Source organism: Armigeres subalbatus, chromosome 1, assembly GCF_024139115.2.
Source record: "Armigeres subalbatus isolate Guangzhou_Male chromosome 1, GZ_Asu_2, whole genome shotgun sequence".
Lineage (NCBI taxonomy): Eukaryota > Metazoa > Arthropoda > Insecta > Diptera > Culicidae > Armigeres > Armigeres subalbatus.
The window spans coordinates 48,281,548-48,301,260 of NC_085139.1; the positions used below are offsets into that span (position 1 = coordinate 48,281,548).

The 19,713-nt window shown below is 36.7% G+C and overlaps 1 protein-coding gene across 1 annotated transcript; it reads right to left on the reverse strand.

The window, feature by feature from the left end:
* Positions 1 to 791: 791 nt before the first annotated feature.
* Positions 792 to 3,046, reverse strand: LOC134208361 (uncharacterized). Its single transcript, XM_062684351.1, has 4 exons — positions 2,916 to 3,046; positions 2,317 to 2,850; positions 1,945 to 2,252; positions 792 to 1,883 (listed from the first exon to the last, which is right to left on the reverse strand). Exons 2-4 carry the CDS (start codon positions 2,846 to 2,848, stop codon positions 1,350 to 1,352), a joined length of 1,374 nt encoding a protein of 457 aa, XP_062540335.1. The 5' UTR covers positions 2,849 to 2,850; positions 2,916 to 3,046; the 3' UTR covers positions 792 to 1,349.
* Between the last annotated feature and the right edge of the window lie 16,667 nt (positions 3,047 to 19,713).

Here is a 19,713-nt window from a genome sequence, read left to right on the forward strand (position 1 = left end):
CTATCGGAAGAGCAGTAATAGTTTGATCCTGATCCAGAATGTAGAGTTGCAAACCAAAGAAACTGATTCGTCCGACGGTGCACAGAAGTTTTCTCCAACTTAAAGTAACATTGTGCGGGACACAAATCGACGCATGAAGACAAGTAGCACTGGGTAGGCTAGCATGGAAGTAATTTGCTGCTGGTATTTTCCGTCCAGGCCGTGATATTACTGAAACGTTCACCTGAGGCAAACACAAGAATAAAAATCTCACCACCAATATGAATTTTAAAAGTTTTTAACTTACCTGACGTCGATTGTTTCTCAAGAAAGGTACAAACTAAATGAGACTGGAGTATCCACTTTATACAAGTTGAAGATAAGTAGATCCTTCCTTTATGAAGCAGTATTTGATTACAGAAATATTTTGCCATCCGGTAATCAGCAAAAATATCTTTCCAGGTAGATTGATATTATTCTCGCGATCGGTCATTGTGAACGTAGAAACCGTGTAGTACATAATTACAACAAATAATAAACAACTTCGATTCACTTTCCTACTTATTTTTACTTATTTACTTACTTACTTATTTACTTATTTTTACAAACTAAACGTCTCAGATTCTGCTGCGTTTGAATCGTTTGAATCCTGTTTACGGTGTTTACGTTGTACAATAAGGGGTCGTTCAATAATGACGTCAAAGGTTTTAGGAGTGCGAAGGGGTTTAATATGTTGTGATAGACAGTATACTAGGTATACAAAAAGCGTGACAGAGGGGAGATGGGTCTAAAAATTTCAAAAAGTAGTGGACGTCATATTTGAATCGCCCCTATGCGAGTTAATCTATAAATATACCGCGTTCCGGATCAAATACAATAATTATTAGGGTCTCGTTGTTAGTTGTCACGAACACGAACGCATGATTCGTGGTTGGAAATAATTCCATTTGGTTTAGGGTTTCGCAAATTACATAACGCAAAAATTGACCATTAGCGAGTCCATGACCGAACAGTTGGCTACGACGCAATTGCAATTATCGAATGTATACTGTATCGGAGTGTGATTTATGATACGCAATTTGAGCAGAGTGTTGCTGATGCGTAAAAATACAAAAGAAATCGGAAACGTCTTTGCTTAAACGTTACACTCATATATGCGTAATAGTAATGCAATTGTGATTCATTACTGAGGTATAATCTGCATTTAAGCTGTGATAGTTTTGGATTGGTTTGTGAAACTTGTTTCTATAACGCTTCGTGTATATGGATTAAAATTCTTTTATTCTGACTTATGCATCAAGTAGCAAAACAAGTATGAGTGAGTAAAATTCAATAGATGTTACCATTGAAAATCTGGTAACTGTAGAGATTTACGAAGAAGTATCGGTTGGCAAGCTTTCAGGTTCTTCTGACTCAAAAGTCTTCCAATCATACAGACCTGGAAGAATTTTCTGAAACAGATCCCTATTGAGCTTGATCATCAGTATATTCGACAATGTCTCTTCACCCAGTCCTGTACGAGAATCAGTCAAAATCAAGCCTAGCGCGCTGAATGAGCGTTCGACAGATGCCTGGCTCGAAGGTGCGGCAAGCACAACCATTGCTACAGCGTACAGCTCAGGATGTGTGTGTTTCCGTGCTAACCAGTGATTCCATACATCGTAATTGTGACCTTGCCGTTCTTCTGCTTCGAGAGCCTTAAGCTGTTTCATAAATCTGGACGTGCTTGAACCTTCATTCGAGATCAATGACCCTCCAAACAGTTCCGTCATAACATCATCAAAGCCACCATATGAATCAGATGTTGATTCAGATGTCGAAGAAACGTTGAGTGAAGTAGTGTTATCCGTAGATGTTGGTGGACGAAGCCGACGAATTCTTTCGTACAGGCTAATAATGTATTCCTATAAAATGTTAAAGTATATTGATGGTCATTCGTAATACATAATTTTCATTTGAAAATACCTGGATCTCCGCCTTCTCCCCTGCGGTGAATAGTTTGGATCCACAGAAATTGAAGCGTGGGTCTAAATATAGTGCCATTTTGAATGCTTGTGAGTTGCGAAGATTTGTCAATCGTTTTGTCAATGATTCATGTAGAGATGCAGCGAATTGGTTATTTGACAGTTTGCGGACTTCACTTAGAGCCATTAGCCACTGCTTGTAGAAATCCGGCAAAGTAACGTGAGCTTCCTGCATCGTTTTGGTACAGATATAAAGAGGTTTGAACGCATGTTGGTAATCTTGAATGAACGGCCACTGTTCTGTCAGATCTGAAAATATGTGATAGCTTATGATAGCTCATTATAGAATTAGATAAATTTTGTTTTTTTTTACCTAACTCTGGATACTCTTCTGCCAGCTGTTTGAAGAAGTTTTCCTGAGAGACAAAGCTCTGCATCATATGGTAAATGCCACACCACCGTGTGACATTCCAGACCGGTGGATATGACGCCGACGACTCCTTAAAGTTGGTTTTGTATTTGACGTTCTTAGTTCGTTTCGCTATTTCTGTCACTGCCTTGACACTTTCATTCGACTTGTTTACTACGTCGAGAATGGCCAATTGAAGCGTATGAACGGAGCACCGAATGAGGTTTATTTGATTTTGAAACTCATCAAGTAAGCCAGCCGATAGTTTTCGCTGCACATTATCTTGATCTTCGTTATCGTCCTGCTCAATCATTACCTCTGTTATCATGGCTCGTTCAAATTCTACTTTCAGCTCTCTCACAGCAGCACACATATTTGCTCCATTGTCGACAGTCACGGAGAACACTTGGTCAAGAGATACACCGTAAATCTTCAGAGCTTCAAGAATTCTTGTTTTGAGAAAACTTGCAGTTTGGCGTTGAGAAACTTCTAGCATTGCTGAAACAGTTTTAATGATAAATTGATTATTTTTTTGGGATATAATAGAAATTTCATTGTATTACCCAGAGTACGAATGACAACAACGTCTGACAAGCAGTACTGGACGTTGATTCCCAGAACGCTACGGTTGAGGCGGAATCAATTTTCAGGCTGATTAACTTTTTTGACATCTCCTCCTTCATCGCCTGCCTGATTTTGTCTGCTGCCATGGTAAGATGATTTTTGACATTGGATCTATTAATCTTGAACTTCAATGCATCAGCAATCGGATCGGTTATTAGCTTAAATCCTTCCCAGTCTAGACTGGCAAGCGGCATGTTATGGTAGGAAATAAGTTTTAAAAGAGCCTCCAAGAACAGCTGCCGATCAATAGCGATTGGTCGCTTCGCTATTAGTCGAGGTTTTTTTATGACAGTATCCTGATTTTTGAAAAGCCCTTTCAGGAGAGCAATTTCTGGATGTTGAATCCGGCAGTGCCGCACAAAGTTTTGGGCATCAAACGTTTTTGTTCATAATTGCAACCACTATGCGCATCAATATGGCAGCGGGCTCTTGATCCTTCGAAAATAACGAGTTCGGATGCAATTTCAGCTAATGTTTTTTCATTTTTATTTCTTCTCCTTGAGCGAATACCTGCGCTCATTCCGGAGTCAGTTGATTTTGGTACAGTAGATTTAGTTTCCATCACTATTCACTGAACATATAACTATTTTAAGATCTTAAGACTTACTGCGATACTCCTTCGAGGACAATTTCAGAAAATATAAAACAATGAAAATGTTACTGATAGGCTTTCTTTACGAATGAAAATGACTTGGCATCATGTTGTTTACAGACGAAGAGCAAAGAAAATAAAGCAAAATGAACGCTCAATGAATATGAAATATTTCCTAGGCATGAAAAAATGAAACAAAATACTGTGGTGTTGATTTTTCTTCATGCGTATCAGAATGAAACGTATCATTCTTTTATTTTCATTTCTGGATGAATGTAACAAATGTTTGAAAGTACTTTTAAAGGAAAACGTCAAAATGCGTCATTTTTCAACGTCACGTTCATGCGTTGAAATATTGCAGCACTGGATGAGATACCATCCGTCTCCATGCATGTGGCGTTTATATTGTTAACGGCGGCAAATCAGATTTTTAATTTTTGAATAAACTCCCGGAACGGCTGGTCCGATATATTTAATTCTACGATATGTTACATAAAATAAAACGATTTTTCAATAAAAGTATGTATAAGAATGGAGTTTTTAAGAACCGTCGTAGTGAAAATGCATGATAACAAATTGTTAGTAATTTATCCATAAATAAATCAAATAAATTCGGAATGCAATGGTAGAATATGTAAAACAACTTTAAAAGCCTCTCAACTGTGTATTCTTATTAGTTAATGATATGTATGACTGTTATTGTGTATTCGAGTATTTTATATTATTGTGTGATCGAGTATTTTATGCTTTGATTCACCTCCTGTAATAATCTTCAAGCATATGATTGAACATTACTATTCTAATTATTATGATTTATTTATTCAGGCTAAGACCGGAGTGGCTTCTGCAGTACATAAAAGTTGTCTATAGGGCTTCCATTTTCCCGGAAATCAGGTTATTAGGGTAACGGTACCAATAGTGGAGGTATTAGTAGATCTACGAAAGAAAATATTTTTTAAAAATTGATAATTATGGGATATTTACAGCTTTAATATCTTATCTAATACATAAACTAATAAATTTGCTAACAAAAATGAGATAGATGTCATTTAACATTAACAATTACCGAATATTGCTTGCACCACTATGGGTACACTGTTCCTTTAGTGGAGGTAAAAATTAATTTTGGTTCCCATAGTGGTGCTATCCATTGGTTTCTTATGAGACTCGCCACTATTGGTACAGTTGCACCACTATAGGTGCAAGAGAGTCAATTTCGTTAAGGAAAATCATTGTTTTCAATAGTTTTCGAAGCGAAATCTTAGGATAAGTTGCATTTAACAGGATATTTAAAACACGACGCATCAACTGAAACCATCGTAAAGTGTATAAATATGATAAATCTCATTAAAACCTCACTACCTCCACTATTGGTGCTACCTCCACTAATGGTACGGTTACCCTATCTCTGTGAAATCGAGGGTCGACTTATTTTTGTATTTTTTGATTTCTCTGAAATTTTGCATACACATTCTTTGAGATCAAAAAACATAATTTGTATTATTGGTTTGCCATTTTGACTCTCGCCTAACTTTTGACAAGGGCCTAAGCAAGGACACCTAGAACACTTTAAAAAAAATAACTTGAAAACGGCTTGTCAGATCGTTTTGGTGTCTACGGCAATGTTTTAGGTAATCATTGGGGCTATGTGAAAAAATATAAACCGTGGAAAATTAAAAAAAAATCAAATCTGCAATTACATACGAAAAACTTATGTTTTATTGATTGTAGTTCGACTGCGATATTTGTTTCTATCTTTTGGCTTTTTCAGTCAGTCGGGTTCAAATTTGCATTGCCCGACGCACTAAGGAGTATTTCATCCCAAATCCTGGCCAAAAGTCCAAAACCATTTTTTTTAGATATCTCCATATTATTATACGTTTTTGCACTCTCAAATAGTAATACTAATTTGCCATGGGATTTTTAGATCAATATTGATTACTTGCAAGCAATGCTTGCTACCAAAACTTCACCATAATTTACCTGCTAGTTTTATCGCAATTGTCCATGAAAAAGTCTTCATGTTTTATCGTGTTTTTCTAGGTTTTTATTGATTTTTAAGATGAAAATCAATATAAGTACCAATAATGCGGATATGTAAAAACGTGAGCATAATTCAATCTTAAATTGTTTTCAGGTGATCCATAATGATGATATTAATTGCCAGTTTTTTTACCTTTTTTACAATAATATTTTTTACAAAATTAAACTTTTGATTAGGTTCCAAACTCGATCAAGCAATAAAATTGTCAGCATTGGAAAGATTGGAGTTTCCTTAATAAGCTCCATGAAAAACATTTCAGGCATCCTCACGCAATCGTGAGTTATTTTAATTTTAATATAGTGAAGTTTGCTAAGAAAAGCTAGACGAAAAAATTAAATATTTATGATTTTGAGCGACAAAACTCACATAAATGGTTTGCTTTCAAAGAAGAGCTGGGGTTTGATGAAAAGCATACGCATTTTTCGGATGTAAAAGGTTGTTAAGAAATAAAGCGGTTGAAGTGCAATCTGATTGATCTGCCTTATTGATTGTTATAGCAATACATTATCCAGGGGAAAAAATTGAGCTTTCGAAACGATTGGCCATAGGATCGAAGATCGATCGAATATTTTTACTTCATTTGTCCGTTTTAATAATTTTAAATCAACACCAAAGTAGAATTTGAGCAGAAACTAAGTGAAGTTTAAGTGCAAGATAGAGAATATGCCACTAAAGCCGCGCAGAAAGAAATACATATTACATCTTTACCATTTTTCTCTCTTGTGCGACGAAGGTGGCATGAAGCGGTACTGGACGGCAATTTTCAAGAATTAAATGGATTTTTATCAAATTTGTCAACTACAAAAACTACATGGCAATCCGATTAATTCGTTCTAATTAGCATTATATTGTTGGCTTATATTGAAGCGGTTTCTACTACATATTGTTTATATCGGAAAATTGTTGGTAATGTGAGATGAACCATCATTGGCAGAGCAAACAAACGAATCAGAGCTATCAAAACTTTGACTATAATATTCTCAGGCGTCTTTCGCACATTACAAGCAATTATTAATCCTTATTTGATGAGCTGTGCGTAGATCTCGAGAGTTTTGTTTACTCCCGCGGAAGGCAATATCCAAATTAATGGGAATTTATTTTCATGCTACTACAAAGTTCTCATTTTTTTTAAATGAAGTGCACTTGACTTCTCCTCGAGTTGGAGTTTAAAGTGCCATGTGGAACTTGATTTTCCAGAATGAATAAAGGAACTATTATAAACTTATTATTGTTATGCTACGTGAAACCATATTTCTTCTTATTGTTTGTTGATATTTACTTTGCTAAGATTGTCCATACTAATTTTATCACACTATATGATCCGATGCTTCCTATAACACAGTGAACGTATTTAAAATATTTGTATTTTTATATTCCATACAATTCGTTCTTTACATTTAATTATATATACAACTTACTTCACATATTTTGCGAATCTCATTATTCGATTTTTCTTTCCCTAACAAGTTTAATTTCAACACATTCAACACATTCAACAACAATTCAACGGAAAATTTCGGTTAGTTATGTATACTTCTATTACACCCGTTTTCTTCCTCACTATTGTTGATCATTCTCATCTAACCGAATGACTTAATTTCTTTATTTTTGGACATTTCTGTACAATCTACGACTTCAGACTGAAAAAGCCTTATGTTTTATTTTATTTGCAGTGATGTAGTCAGAAATTATTCAGGATTCAGGGTTTTGATTAATCCACCTAATGATATCGGTTATTTTCTGGTGTATTGTGGAAAAATAGTATTTTTATCATAACTTTTTAATCCATAGTCCGGCCCAGCCAAGTTTTAATATGAAATGATTAGACACGATTACTATCACCGAATGCAACTTGTTGGTTGAGAATAGGTACCAAAAATAGCTGGACTATTAACGCGCTTTTTGTACAAAATATAGTATTTTGACCATTATTTCTGAAAGTTTGATCTATTTTCAACAGAAAGCAGTGAAACTTTTGAGTCAATTATCCGATCCATCCCATTTTCAATAGGAAACAATGTTAAGGCTCCCCCAGACCTAAACGATTTCATCGTCACTACGGCGACAATTAGTCGCCGCGATTCGATCGTTGGGTCACTGCAGGTATGGTTCCATGTAAGTTTCCACTCCAACGGCGACAGAATCGCATTCGTCAAGCGATAGAATCCCGCCGTGATTGTTCGGACACGTGTGTTTGGGGGAACCTTATTAGGATTTTCCAGTTGCAAGCAAATTGGATAAGGTACACCGGGGCAAGTTGAAATGCGGGGTAAGTTGAAACGGAAGCTGTAATTCATATAGGAAATGATCGAATGCTCTGATATTTTTTTTCAACAAACTACTCGCCTAAACGCATCTTCTGACAGCCATTCCAGAAAGCTTGCAGCTTTCAAAATCAATCCCTGCCATTGTTTATTTTTCGCCCTTTGCAAAATACAAACCAACAGGCCTCAAAACGATGTTTGGAAGAGTTTTTTCATAAAATTTTCACGGTAGGTAATCATTCAATGTTGAATAAGCATAATGATTATGAAAAACCCAGATTAATCCACCTAGCGGCGATGGTGCCTTTCTCGTGCATCGTAAAATGTACTGAAAAAATCACATAGGAAATGTCAAAAAAGCACTTTAGGGGGATAGATCGCATATTTTCTATCATTTTGCATGTTTTTGCATTAATTACCATTCTTGAAAAAAAAATTTTTTTTTCGATTTTGATTTTTTTTTTCCAAGGGGGGAACCTTGGGATAAAACAATGATTTTTCAATAATTCCGAAATTCAATGTCCGATCAGGCCAATTTTCAATAGCAAACAATGGGACCGCATTCCCCGTTGAATGCAACTTGTTGCGAGTAAATCGGGTAATGCTAAGTTCAAAAAAGTGTGTCTACAAAATTTGTACACATACACACATACACACACACACATACATACATACATACACACAAACAGACATCACCTCAATTCGTCGAGCTGAGTCGATTGGTATATAACACTATGGGTCTCCGAGCCTTCTATCAAAAGTTTGGTTTTGGAGTGAAATTATAGCCTTTACGTATACTTAGTATACGAGAAAGGCAAAAACGATGAAAGACCCGTTTAAATTTTTCTATTTTGGTTGTTTGGTATTGCTCTGCGTGTTCAACTCATCGGGGCAAATAGAAATGCATGGGGTGGGGCAAGTTGAAACAACGATTCAAAACGTCACCCTCGCAATTAAAAGTAATTTTTTTTTTCCAAAATTCAACATGGTCGGTAAATACATTAATACCGCCTATTTCTCCAATCGAAGATCGCTGCCTATTTCTCCAATCGAAGAGTTCATGAGAGATATTGTGGCTGTTTTATCAATGTGCATTTATGAAGAAGCCACAACCGAATTAATCAAGTGCGCCATATACAAGTGAACCAAATAATAAAGCATCCTGAATCGTAATCCGAGTGGTCACCAGTAGGAGGAAATCAATTTGATAAATTTTCAACGTAGTCCCTACGCCGTAGTGCGCTTTCCAGAATTTAATCTCTGAAAATACGCTTGGGACTTTGTTGTACACTGCCCTTATTCGCATAAGAGTCCCATGTCATTTTCGCCGACTTGAGTAATTTGCTGTTGAATTTATCAAATTTGTTAAGAAAATTATTTTGAGCTTTTTAGTGGAATGTCTTCACTTGTCATAATACGAGCACAGACAAACAGACGTTACAGTTTGAACATTTTTCAAAAAATCCATCGTCCAACTCCTACCACCATCTTGCGAGCATGTTGCACGAAACAATGTTTCGTATGACATTGTCACCAGAAGGCGCTGGAGTGAAATGTCAAACTCGAAGGATTACGACACTAGCGTCTCTAGTTGTGAAACGCGCAATCGATCAAATTCAAATTGATCGTCGAAGTCATGGTCGATGGAAATTTCTCTAGTGTTACGTCTGTTTGTCTGTGATACGAGTTTGTACAATCCCATTTAATTCCACCACTTAATTGTACCTTGACAGATACGTATTTCGACCTCACCGGTAATGCCGTCTTCAATGTCTCGTACAAGTCGAGTCAAGTACGAGACACTGAAGACGGCCTTACTGTTGAGGTCGAAATACGTATCTGTCAAGTGGTGGAATTAAATGGGATTGTACAAACTCGTCTTATGACAAGTGTTATCAAACTTGTTTTACATGGAGAAATACTAAAAATCTAAGAAATTGAAAAAAAAAATTGGTATCTTTCCAAAAAAATGACATAATATTCTTTATCCGTATTTATTGCTGTGACAATTAAATGGACCATACTTAAATTTATTTTTTTGTGTAAAAGAGTACCTATCAAAATCTGGAATCTGATTTTTATGCGAATAAATATCAGGATGAGACAACAAAAGTGGGATTTGTTTTCAAAATTTTAGAACAAAGCCTACTATTTTATCAGTTTTTCTTAAATAGGAGACAATTTTAAGCTAATTTCTGGAAGAAAATCAAAATTATCAAAAACTTACATGGGACTCTTATGCGAATCCTGGCAGTATTATAGTCACCTTTACAACCTCGTGCTTCTTGAGTCTCACTGAGTACATACATTTTGTTATTAATACGGCAAAATTAGTTTACGTCTGAATATAAAGCAGTGTTTCAACTTGCCCCGATTGACGTGGCAAGTTGAAACGATGCATATAAAAAAATAATTTAAATAGAAAAAATATTTATAAAAAAGTTTGTTAAGGTTGCTTATTTTTTATGTATAATATTTGGCCCACCGCAAACGGTTTTTAAATATATCAAAGGGTGATTTTGTTACAGCACTTCGAATTTCAATTTTAAAAAAACCGTTCAACTTGCCCCGGTGTACCTTAAGGATAAGTGCCAAAAAAATAAAGTAGATTTTGTGCACTCTAACACATAGACGACAGCACCCCAATTCGACCATAGATGATCGGTATATAATAATATGTATCTCTGGGCAATTCTAAATATGTTTGTTTTTAAAGCGAACATATAGCCTTTCGGTACACTTCTCATATTGTTAAAATAATCATATTGTATATAATATCTTAATTTAAAAAAAAAAATGTAAAAAAAAACGAAGAAAAAAATACTCCGGATAATCGAGTATAAAATTCCGGATAATTGAATCCCGGATAATCGAGTCCGACCTATATTACCATCTGAACTGTCTTTAGCTTGTTATCTGCTTTTCGTTGTCACTTAAATAAAATGAAATTTATGTTATACTTGCAAACTATAACAGGAGAGCGTTCGATTGAAATATCATTTATCATTATATGATATAAGTTACACTGGGGGAAGTGGAAAAAGGGGGTAGGTGTAAAAATCTACTCGAAAAATTGGAATTGTACATACTTTACAGTTTTTACCACATCATTCACATTATTCATTCACATTATTTCACAGGGGTAAGTGGAAAAACAACTCCTAATTTTTAAATCTATTTCCATAAATTTCAAGCGACCGAAATGGTATGAATTACCGCACAGTTGGTGCCAAATTGACTGTTTTTGATAGCCCATTTTGGTTGAATTCATTTAGATCGTTGGAACTGGTTTTACACTAATTCAAACATGCACTATCGATTTTTCCTTTTCCACTTTCCCCAGTGTACCTTACACGTTTCGGGGGAACCCGTCTTTTTGTGCATCGATTTATACTAGTTTTTTTTTGCTATAACATATATCAAAAATTAATATAGTTGAAAGATTCTTTCCCGAGATGGTTCACTTTAAAGTTGTGTTTAGAAAAACAAATTATTTGTTTTTTTATGTAAAGTATTTTTCCACAACCAAGAAAACCATATCATGAAAATGGTCAACCACTGCTCCACTACTAGCATTTGTCAATAAATCTATACCAACATTTGAAAAGGGCGTAACAGCCAAAATTTATTCCGTCTGATTCTTCGTTCACATATAATATGTAGACGAAGAATCAGAAGGAATACGTTTTGGCTGTTACGCCCTTTTCAAATGTTGGTCTAGAAATATCAATGACTCCGTAAAATTTGATTACAGGTTGAATAGAATCGAAAAACATTCGAAAACGACTGGAAATTTAAAACATCGGTATATTTTATCCGAGCCTGTGACAAGCGCGGTGTCATCATCATCAATAGACATAGACCGCTGTCATCATTGAAAAGTAGTAGGAAAAAAATTTGTGTCCGGGACATCCTGGCAACGATTTGGCGATGGGCAACAATAGCATGACAGTAGCCTGATTTTATCTTTTAACCGCTGTATCTCAGAAACAGTAGGACTTAGAAAAAAATATTGCCTATAAAAGCGTAAAAAATATTTTAACCATTAAAAAAAACAACTTAAAAAAATAACTTGTTTTCCATCATTTCTCCATTATGACCCATAGTGCAAAAAAGTACATGTGTCATCTGCTACAACATATTAAAAAAAATATTTAAAAAAATCGTTTTTGAGAAAATTGATTTTTAATTTTTTTTTCAATGATTGAACTATTTTTTTTCACAGTGTATATTTTTTTACATAGTCCGAAGACACCAAAACGATCGGACAAGTCGTCTTCAAGTTATATATTTTTGAAAGTGTTCAAGGTGTTTTTGCATACGCCCTTGTCAAAAGTTATGACACAAGTTTTGACACAAATAAGGCCGTTACAAAAATATATAATTTAAATTATGTTCGGACTCCGAAAGGTTTAGGGAGGGGGATAATAAAAGATAAATATTTAATTGGAAAAAATCAATAAAACTCCTCGGAAAATCCTCAAAATCATCCAAAATTTTTGTTGTTGCCCCCTCAAAATATAATTTTTGAGCCAAAAAAATCCGAAGGGGGGGGGCATACATGTTTTTGAATATTTGTATCGGCCTAATGTATATGCGAAATTTTAGGGAAATCAAAATATACAAAATTGAAATCTCGAAAAAAAAATCATGATTTCACAGAGAATTGCTCTATTTACTATTTCTAAATAAAATTATAATTTCTCGGGATTTCCCGGGAAATAAAACAATTGTACGAAACCAATTTAAAATCGTAACTAACATTTGGTCGTGAAATATGACTTCAATTTGCGAACAATTAAATATCGAAAAGTCTGAGAATGTTTTCTGTTCCCTTCTTCTTATTATTATTGGGATTACATCCCCTACTGGGACATTTCCGCCTGGCAGCTTAGCGTTAAGCACTTCCACAGTTATTAACTGCGATGTTTCTAAGCTAAATTTCCATGTTTGCATTCGTATATCATGCGGCTAACACGATGATACTTGTATGCCCAGGGAAGTCGAGAAAATTTCCAACCCGAAAATTGTCTAGCCCAAGCCCCAGACAGGGAATCGAACCCAGCAACCTTCAGCATGGTCTTGCTTTGTTACCGCACGGCGGAGGAAGGCCCGTGCAATCCACGAAGTGAATATTCTCGGGGCCAAAATGAAAGCAGCATTAGACAATAATTATTATTAATTATTAAATAATATTCACAAGTTTCAACTATTCATAGTTGATTTATAATACTGCTTAGTTATGCACTTCTGCTATTTTCTGCAAGGCGTACGTTTTCCATCATCATTCATCCTCTTTTCTGTACAACCTCCATATTACTATTGGGAAATGATTATACACATTTTGCATCGGAGATATCCAGAAACACCCGATATATGCTGCCAAATGACCAGATGAGATCAGAAGTTATTTGATTATAATGAGCTTCCCTCACCATTTAGCTTTGCATCCAATCCATTGTACTTGCCACACAAGTGACATACTCATGCAATGGCGGACAGAAAGCTTTCAATTAATAACTGAGGAAAAGCTTATACTCACCAAGTTGAAAGCAGGCCAGGTTGCAGTTGGAATGTAGAGCTATAGAATTGTCTATGCCTTACGTTTATCGCCGAATTATGTAATCCTTGATTATGAATGTAAACTCGTGACGAGAACACATCGAGTTAAGGAGATTCTATTTTTTTTGTCTCCTTAACTCGATGTGTTCTCGTCACGTGTTCACATTTTACAGAAATTTCGATCTATGGAGTTCAGTCTTCAATGTTTAGATAGATCGTATTGTATTTACGATGTTCGAACTTTTCCTCTAGACAAAAACTTCAATTGACTGCCAGTCGTGTTTCCACTCGAATATTGTTTATGACGTTCTCAACAAAAAAAAAAAACATGGCAACTAAAAATATTGACTACAATCATTTTAAACAAACTTAATAGTATACCTTATTCACTGCGTATTGTTGCCATCAATCTTGCTACCAGAAAAGTTTATATGCTCATATTTCTTCCTGCTTTCGCGTGGTGGTTTCACAGCGGCATTGAAGCTTCGGTTTTGCTGACAGTGCGAAACATTCGTTCCTCGTTTGGAACCCAGCCGGTGCAGTTTCTGTCAAACAACTAACTGCCTATGATCGCATATCAGTCCCATCTTTGCTGGATTTCCTATTCATATGGAACATATATGCGATTTTGGGCAGTATGGGTCTGCTATTTGCACTGTGGTATCCAATGATAGAAATGGTTTACTATAACAAAGCTTGCTATACAAACTGTGGTAGTGTATACTTCTCGCTTCCTGGTAGTACACAAGACACAGTGCAGTGTAAGCATGGGAAAAAAGTTGAACGCGTGCGATGCACACGCTATCATGGGTTATTTTATATTGAGCTATTCGGTTGATACAGTGGACGTTTGATAACTACAATGCTAGATGACTGAAATTCGACATAGGGGAGAACAGTGCAAAACGCACCCACGGAGCAAAACGGTCTTACTCAAAAATTCAGTCATAAATATTTTGTATGACATTTCTAAACGAATGTTACCATTGAAAGTCAATATTAGTTATTCATTATCAAGCTTCAATGGAAGAATTGAGCAGCATACCTTCTTTTTTACGATTCTTTCACCTAACTCGTAAGATTTTCGTTCAATCCGTTAAGATAAAGCAAACAACCATGCGTTCACCATTATGTCACATGCATTTGAGTCATTTTACACCACCCTTCGGGAGTTTTGCCCCAGGCTCGTTTTAAAAACACATTTTAAATGCGTTAGAAAGTCACAAAAACCTTGTTGTTTTGAATAGGAGATCATTGTGAAATGTAGCTGGTTTTGTAAATTTTGCATCTGCATGTTGAAATGGTACAGTATTCTTGTTTTTATTGGTGAAAACATCGAAAAGGCTTAAGGAGTGCATTTCAGACTGTTCTCCCCTACATATATAGCAGTTATCGAATCGCATAACAAAAAAAATATTATGTAAAAACAAAAATATAAAAAATAAATAAATATAAAACCAACCAATGACTATTGACTATGCTCGATATAAGGCATCGAGGATGATAGAAAAATTTGCATTACAATGAGTATATATTCTAGATATGTGTGCTCATAAAGTTTCATTAATAGTTTCAAATTTATTTTGAGTCCTGCGGCGATGAACATATTTGGCAAATGAAGTTGTTCTCGTAGTAAAGTCACGTACGCAATCCTCTATTTGTCGGGTATGCCTAATAGATGTTGGTGTCAAAAATAAACTTTCACGACCAACCGGCACTTGGAGGATTCAAACAACCTGATGTGGTAAGATACACGTGCCCGCCGTGCCTAGCCGAACGTTGCACTGAACCCAAAAACTCGCTGTACGTCCCCAAAAGTCGTTGCCCTCGGTCTATCGTTTTGTTTACGTTTTGAATCAGCTGCTGGCTGCGACGAACAACTGCTACACATTAGATATTGTTATGACAAAAACGTATCGATTTCCCGGCAGTGTCTCACCCGTTTGGGCATACCGATATGTATGATGCCCATATTTGCATAATATGTTAGCTGGCGGCGATGATTGGCGATGGGACGAACTACGGTGCACGTCTCTGAACCTGATCTGGGCTCCATTCCGCCTTAAAAACGGCATGTTCGTGCACCGGCAGGTTGTCAGTGCTACAAGGCATCTATCTTTTTCTATCGTCTTCTGTAGTCAGTGGTACATAGGTGGAGGCTATGGTGCTTAAATCACTTCAGCAGTATCATTCGGGTTGGTCAACGATCTCTTGTGTTATCTAACCGGGCTAAATGCTACATGATCAACAAAGGAAATTTAATAGATCGATTACTGTTACTAAAATCGTGTGAAAATTTATTTTTGATTTGAACGCATATTTGCATGAATAGCTGTTGGCGAACCCACCATAATAGATTATAATGGCAAACCGTAGCAAAAAAGCCAGCTTTTTGATATGTTCAAATGCAAATGAAAAATGAATAACAATTTTTCTTATGATTGCAAAATTCGTTCTTTATTTCTTTTTTTTGCATTTTCTTATAGTAATATAGGGTTCTGAAGTATGCGTAAACGCTTTATGATCACTCCAAAACCAACCTTTTTATAGAAGGCTCGGAGTCCCCTAGTGTTATATACCAATCGACTCAGCTCGAAGAATTGAGGTGATGTCTGTTATGTGTGTATGTATGTATGTGTGTGTGTATTCAGGGTGGCCACTCACCCGGGAATTCGGGAAAATCGAAAAAACACGGGAATTCGATATCAACGGGATAAAACCGGGAAAACCCCAGGAATTTAATCAAGTTATAGGGAATTTTTGGAACAAAAAGTGAACATGTAATCAGATATATTTAAATCCTCAGCCTAAAAAAGAAAAGTATATTGAAATCTTAAATAGAATATCAATGTAGTTCTATAATTTTGAAGGAAAATTCCAAATATTACTTTGAAAGTAGTTATAACCTTTGAAGTTTATGAAAACAATTGCACAGGGGCTCTCCTTAGCCGTGCGGTAAGACGCGCGGCTACAAAGCAAGACCATGCTGAGGGCGGCTGGGTTCGATTCCCGGTGCCGGTCTAGACAATTTCCGGATTGGAAATTGTCTCGACTTCCCTGGGCATAAAAGTATCATCGTGCTAGCCTCATGATATACGAATGCAAAAATGGTAACCTGGCTTAGAAACCTCGCAGTTGATAACTGTGGAAGTGCTTAATGAACACTAAGCTGCGAGGCGGCTCTGTCCCAGTGTGGGGATGTAATGCCAATAAGAAGAAGAAGAAGAAAAAGAAGAATTGCACAGGATTTTTAAAATCATCTAAAATTGTATTCAGGAAATTAAGGTCTATTAAACCTGTGTTAATTTGCTGTGATGGTTGAAAGACAAACGCATATATTTTGGTGATCCGTCTGCAGTAAGGTAAGGTCTTCTATCGATATGTAATAAAGTTTTATCGCTATTTCAAACTCCTACTTCATTTTCGGCGCGAACTTTTTTAAAGCAATAGAAATTTTCCGAAATTATTTCACAAATTCCTCCGTAAATTACAACAGGAAGTGCTCTGAAAACAGCTCCAGAAATTTCTCCGGAAGTTCCTCCAAAAGTTCCTCCGGAAGTTCATCCTGAAATTCTTCCGTAAGTTCCTCCAGAAATTCCTCCGGAAGTTCCTTCAAAAAATCCTCCGGAAGTTCTTCCACGAATTCCTCCGGAAGTTACTCTACGAATTCCTCCGAGAGTTCCTCCGGAAGTTCGTCCAGGAATACCCTCGGAGGGACTTTCAGAGGAATTTCTGGAGGAACTTCCAGAGAAATTCCTAAAGGAACTTCTGGATGAATTCCTGGAGGAACTTCCGCAGGAATTCCTGGAGGAACTTTTGGAAGAATTACTGGAAGAACTTCCGGAGGAATTCCAGGAAGAACTTCCGGCAGAATTCCTGGAGGAACTTGGTATTCCACTAAAACCACCTCCCTGGAATCCTTCCGGAAAATTGACCAGGCATTCTTGCAAAACTTCTTATGGAAATTAAATTGCGAAATCTTGATCTAGAAATACTTACGTGCATTCCTCAGGGAATTCTTCCAGAAATTCCTACCGCAAAATTCCTCCGAAGATTCTCCCGGAAAGTCGGTCACACATAAATGATTCTGGAAATTATTTCTTTGGATATTTGTTTGAGAATTCTTACGAAAATTTTTTCAAGAACTCCTTCACAAATTCCTCCAAAAATCTTAACGGCGATTCCCACGGAAACTTCTCCAGAATTTCTCCTAGAATTCGACCAGACAACCTTCCTGGATTATCTCAAAATACTTACAAGAAAATCCGCGAAAATTTCTTCAAGAACTCTACTACAAATATTTCTGTGTTATCCTGGAAATTTCCCTAGGAAATTCCTCAAGGAACTATTCCTATAAAAAATCCTTTTTCATAAGGAATACATGACGGAATTTTTGTGGAAATATTCGAAGGAGTTCATGAAAGATTTGGATGATCAATGCATGAAATATTTCTTGAAGAAATTCAAAGAGAATTTCCTGGTTAGTAATTCAGAAGATTTTTTTCATTTAATTCTTGAAATTCGTGTGATTTCCCGATGGACTTACAAGAGAATTTTCGAAAGAATTCCTAAAAGAGATTTTCTGTTCAAATTCCAGAAGTAGACGCATTAGCTCATAAAGTATTTCAGAAAAAGATTCGCGAGTTTCCAAACAATTTTTAAATGAAATTCTGATTATTTTCCAGACCTAAATGTTCTAGTACGTACTGCCGAAGAAGCTCTAGGAGCAATTCCTGGAATTCGCTTATTTTTCTGAATAATCAAATGTTAGGTGTATTTTGTTGGAACAAATACTGTTTTGTTTTACCGAGTATACGTTGTACAATAAGGTACAAAAAGGCCAATTTTTAATGAAATAAGCCTTTTATCTAACTTTTATTTGGTTGGGTCTAGACTTTACTGTAAATGAGAAAAAATGCTGCATAATTGTAAAAAAAGTTAATTGTCATATGAACTTATATGAATGTGTATTTCCGACAGGATCTAGATAAATCAATTTTCACATCAATAAGAGCCTTGGAAAATGATCACGAAAGCTGTCATTTCGTTGCAAAGCACAATAATATTTAGAAGGCATAATCCTTTCGTGGAATATAAAAAAAAGAAAATTGTTATCCCTCCGTTGGAGTCATGGTTTGCTCAATAAAAACTAATAATCAATGTGCTTCCTTCATCAAAAATAATGCATCAGTCGGTACTGAATGGGATCCCTACTTTAGAAGTAGTAGAATTGTGTCTTCACGGGTAGTAGCCTGGTAGCGCCGACGGACGGGCGCAAACATCGCGAGAATACAATTATGTAGAGTACAGAACCAGCGAACAAGAGTCAGACAGTTGTGCGGAAGATTCGCTTCTAGGACGACGTCAACCGGATAGTACGCTTGCGTTGAGAATCCGCAAAGGATTCCCTTCGTATTTTGCGAAGGATTCCCTTCGAAATCCGCAAAAGATTCCCTTCGGAATCCCCAAAGGATTCCCTTCGGTATCCTCAAAGGATTCCCCTCGACGAGAAAAGCCAGCCTTGGGCTGAAAGGACAAAAAAAAAGATTTCCTTCGGAATCCGCAAAGGATTCCGCAGAGGATTCCGCAGAGGATTCCCTTCGGAATCCACAGAGGATTCGCTTCGGAATCCGCAAAGGATTCCCTTAGGAATCCGCAGAGGATTCCCTTCATAATCCGCAGAGGATTCCGTTCGGAATCCGCAAAAGATTCCGTTCGGAATCCACAAAAGATTCCGTTCGGAATCCGCAAAGGATTCCGTTCGGAATCCGCAAAGGATTCCGTTCGGAATCCGCAAAGGATTCCCTTCGGAATCCGTAAAGGATTCCCTTCGGAATCCGCAAAGGATTCCCTTCGGAATCCGCAAAGGATTTCCTTCGGAATCCGCAAAGGATTCCCTTCGGAATCCGCAAAGGATTCCCTTCGGAATCCGCAAAGGATTCCCTTCGGAATCCGCAAAGGATTCCCTTCGGAATCCGCAAAGGATTCCCTTCGGAATCCGCAAAGGATTCCCTTCGGAATCCGCAAAGGATTCCCTTCGGAATCCGCAAAGGATTCCCTTCGGAATCCGCAAAGGATTCCCTTCGAAATCCGCAAAGGAGTCCCTTCGGAAACCGCAAAGGATTCCCTTCGGAATCCGCAAAGGATTCCCTTCGGAATCCGCAAAGGATTCCGTTCGGAATCCGCAAAGGATTCCCTTCGGAATCCGCAAAGGATTACTTTCAGAATCCGCAAAGGAGTCCCTAGCAGCACACATGTTCAACATAGGTTACTGC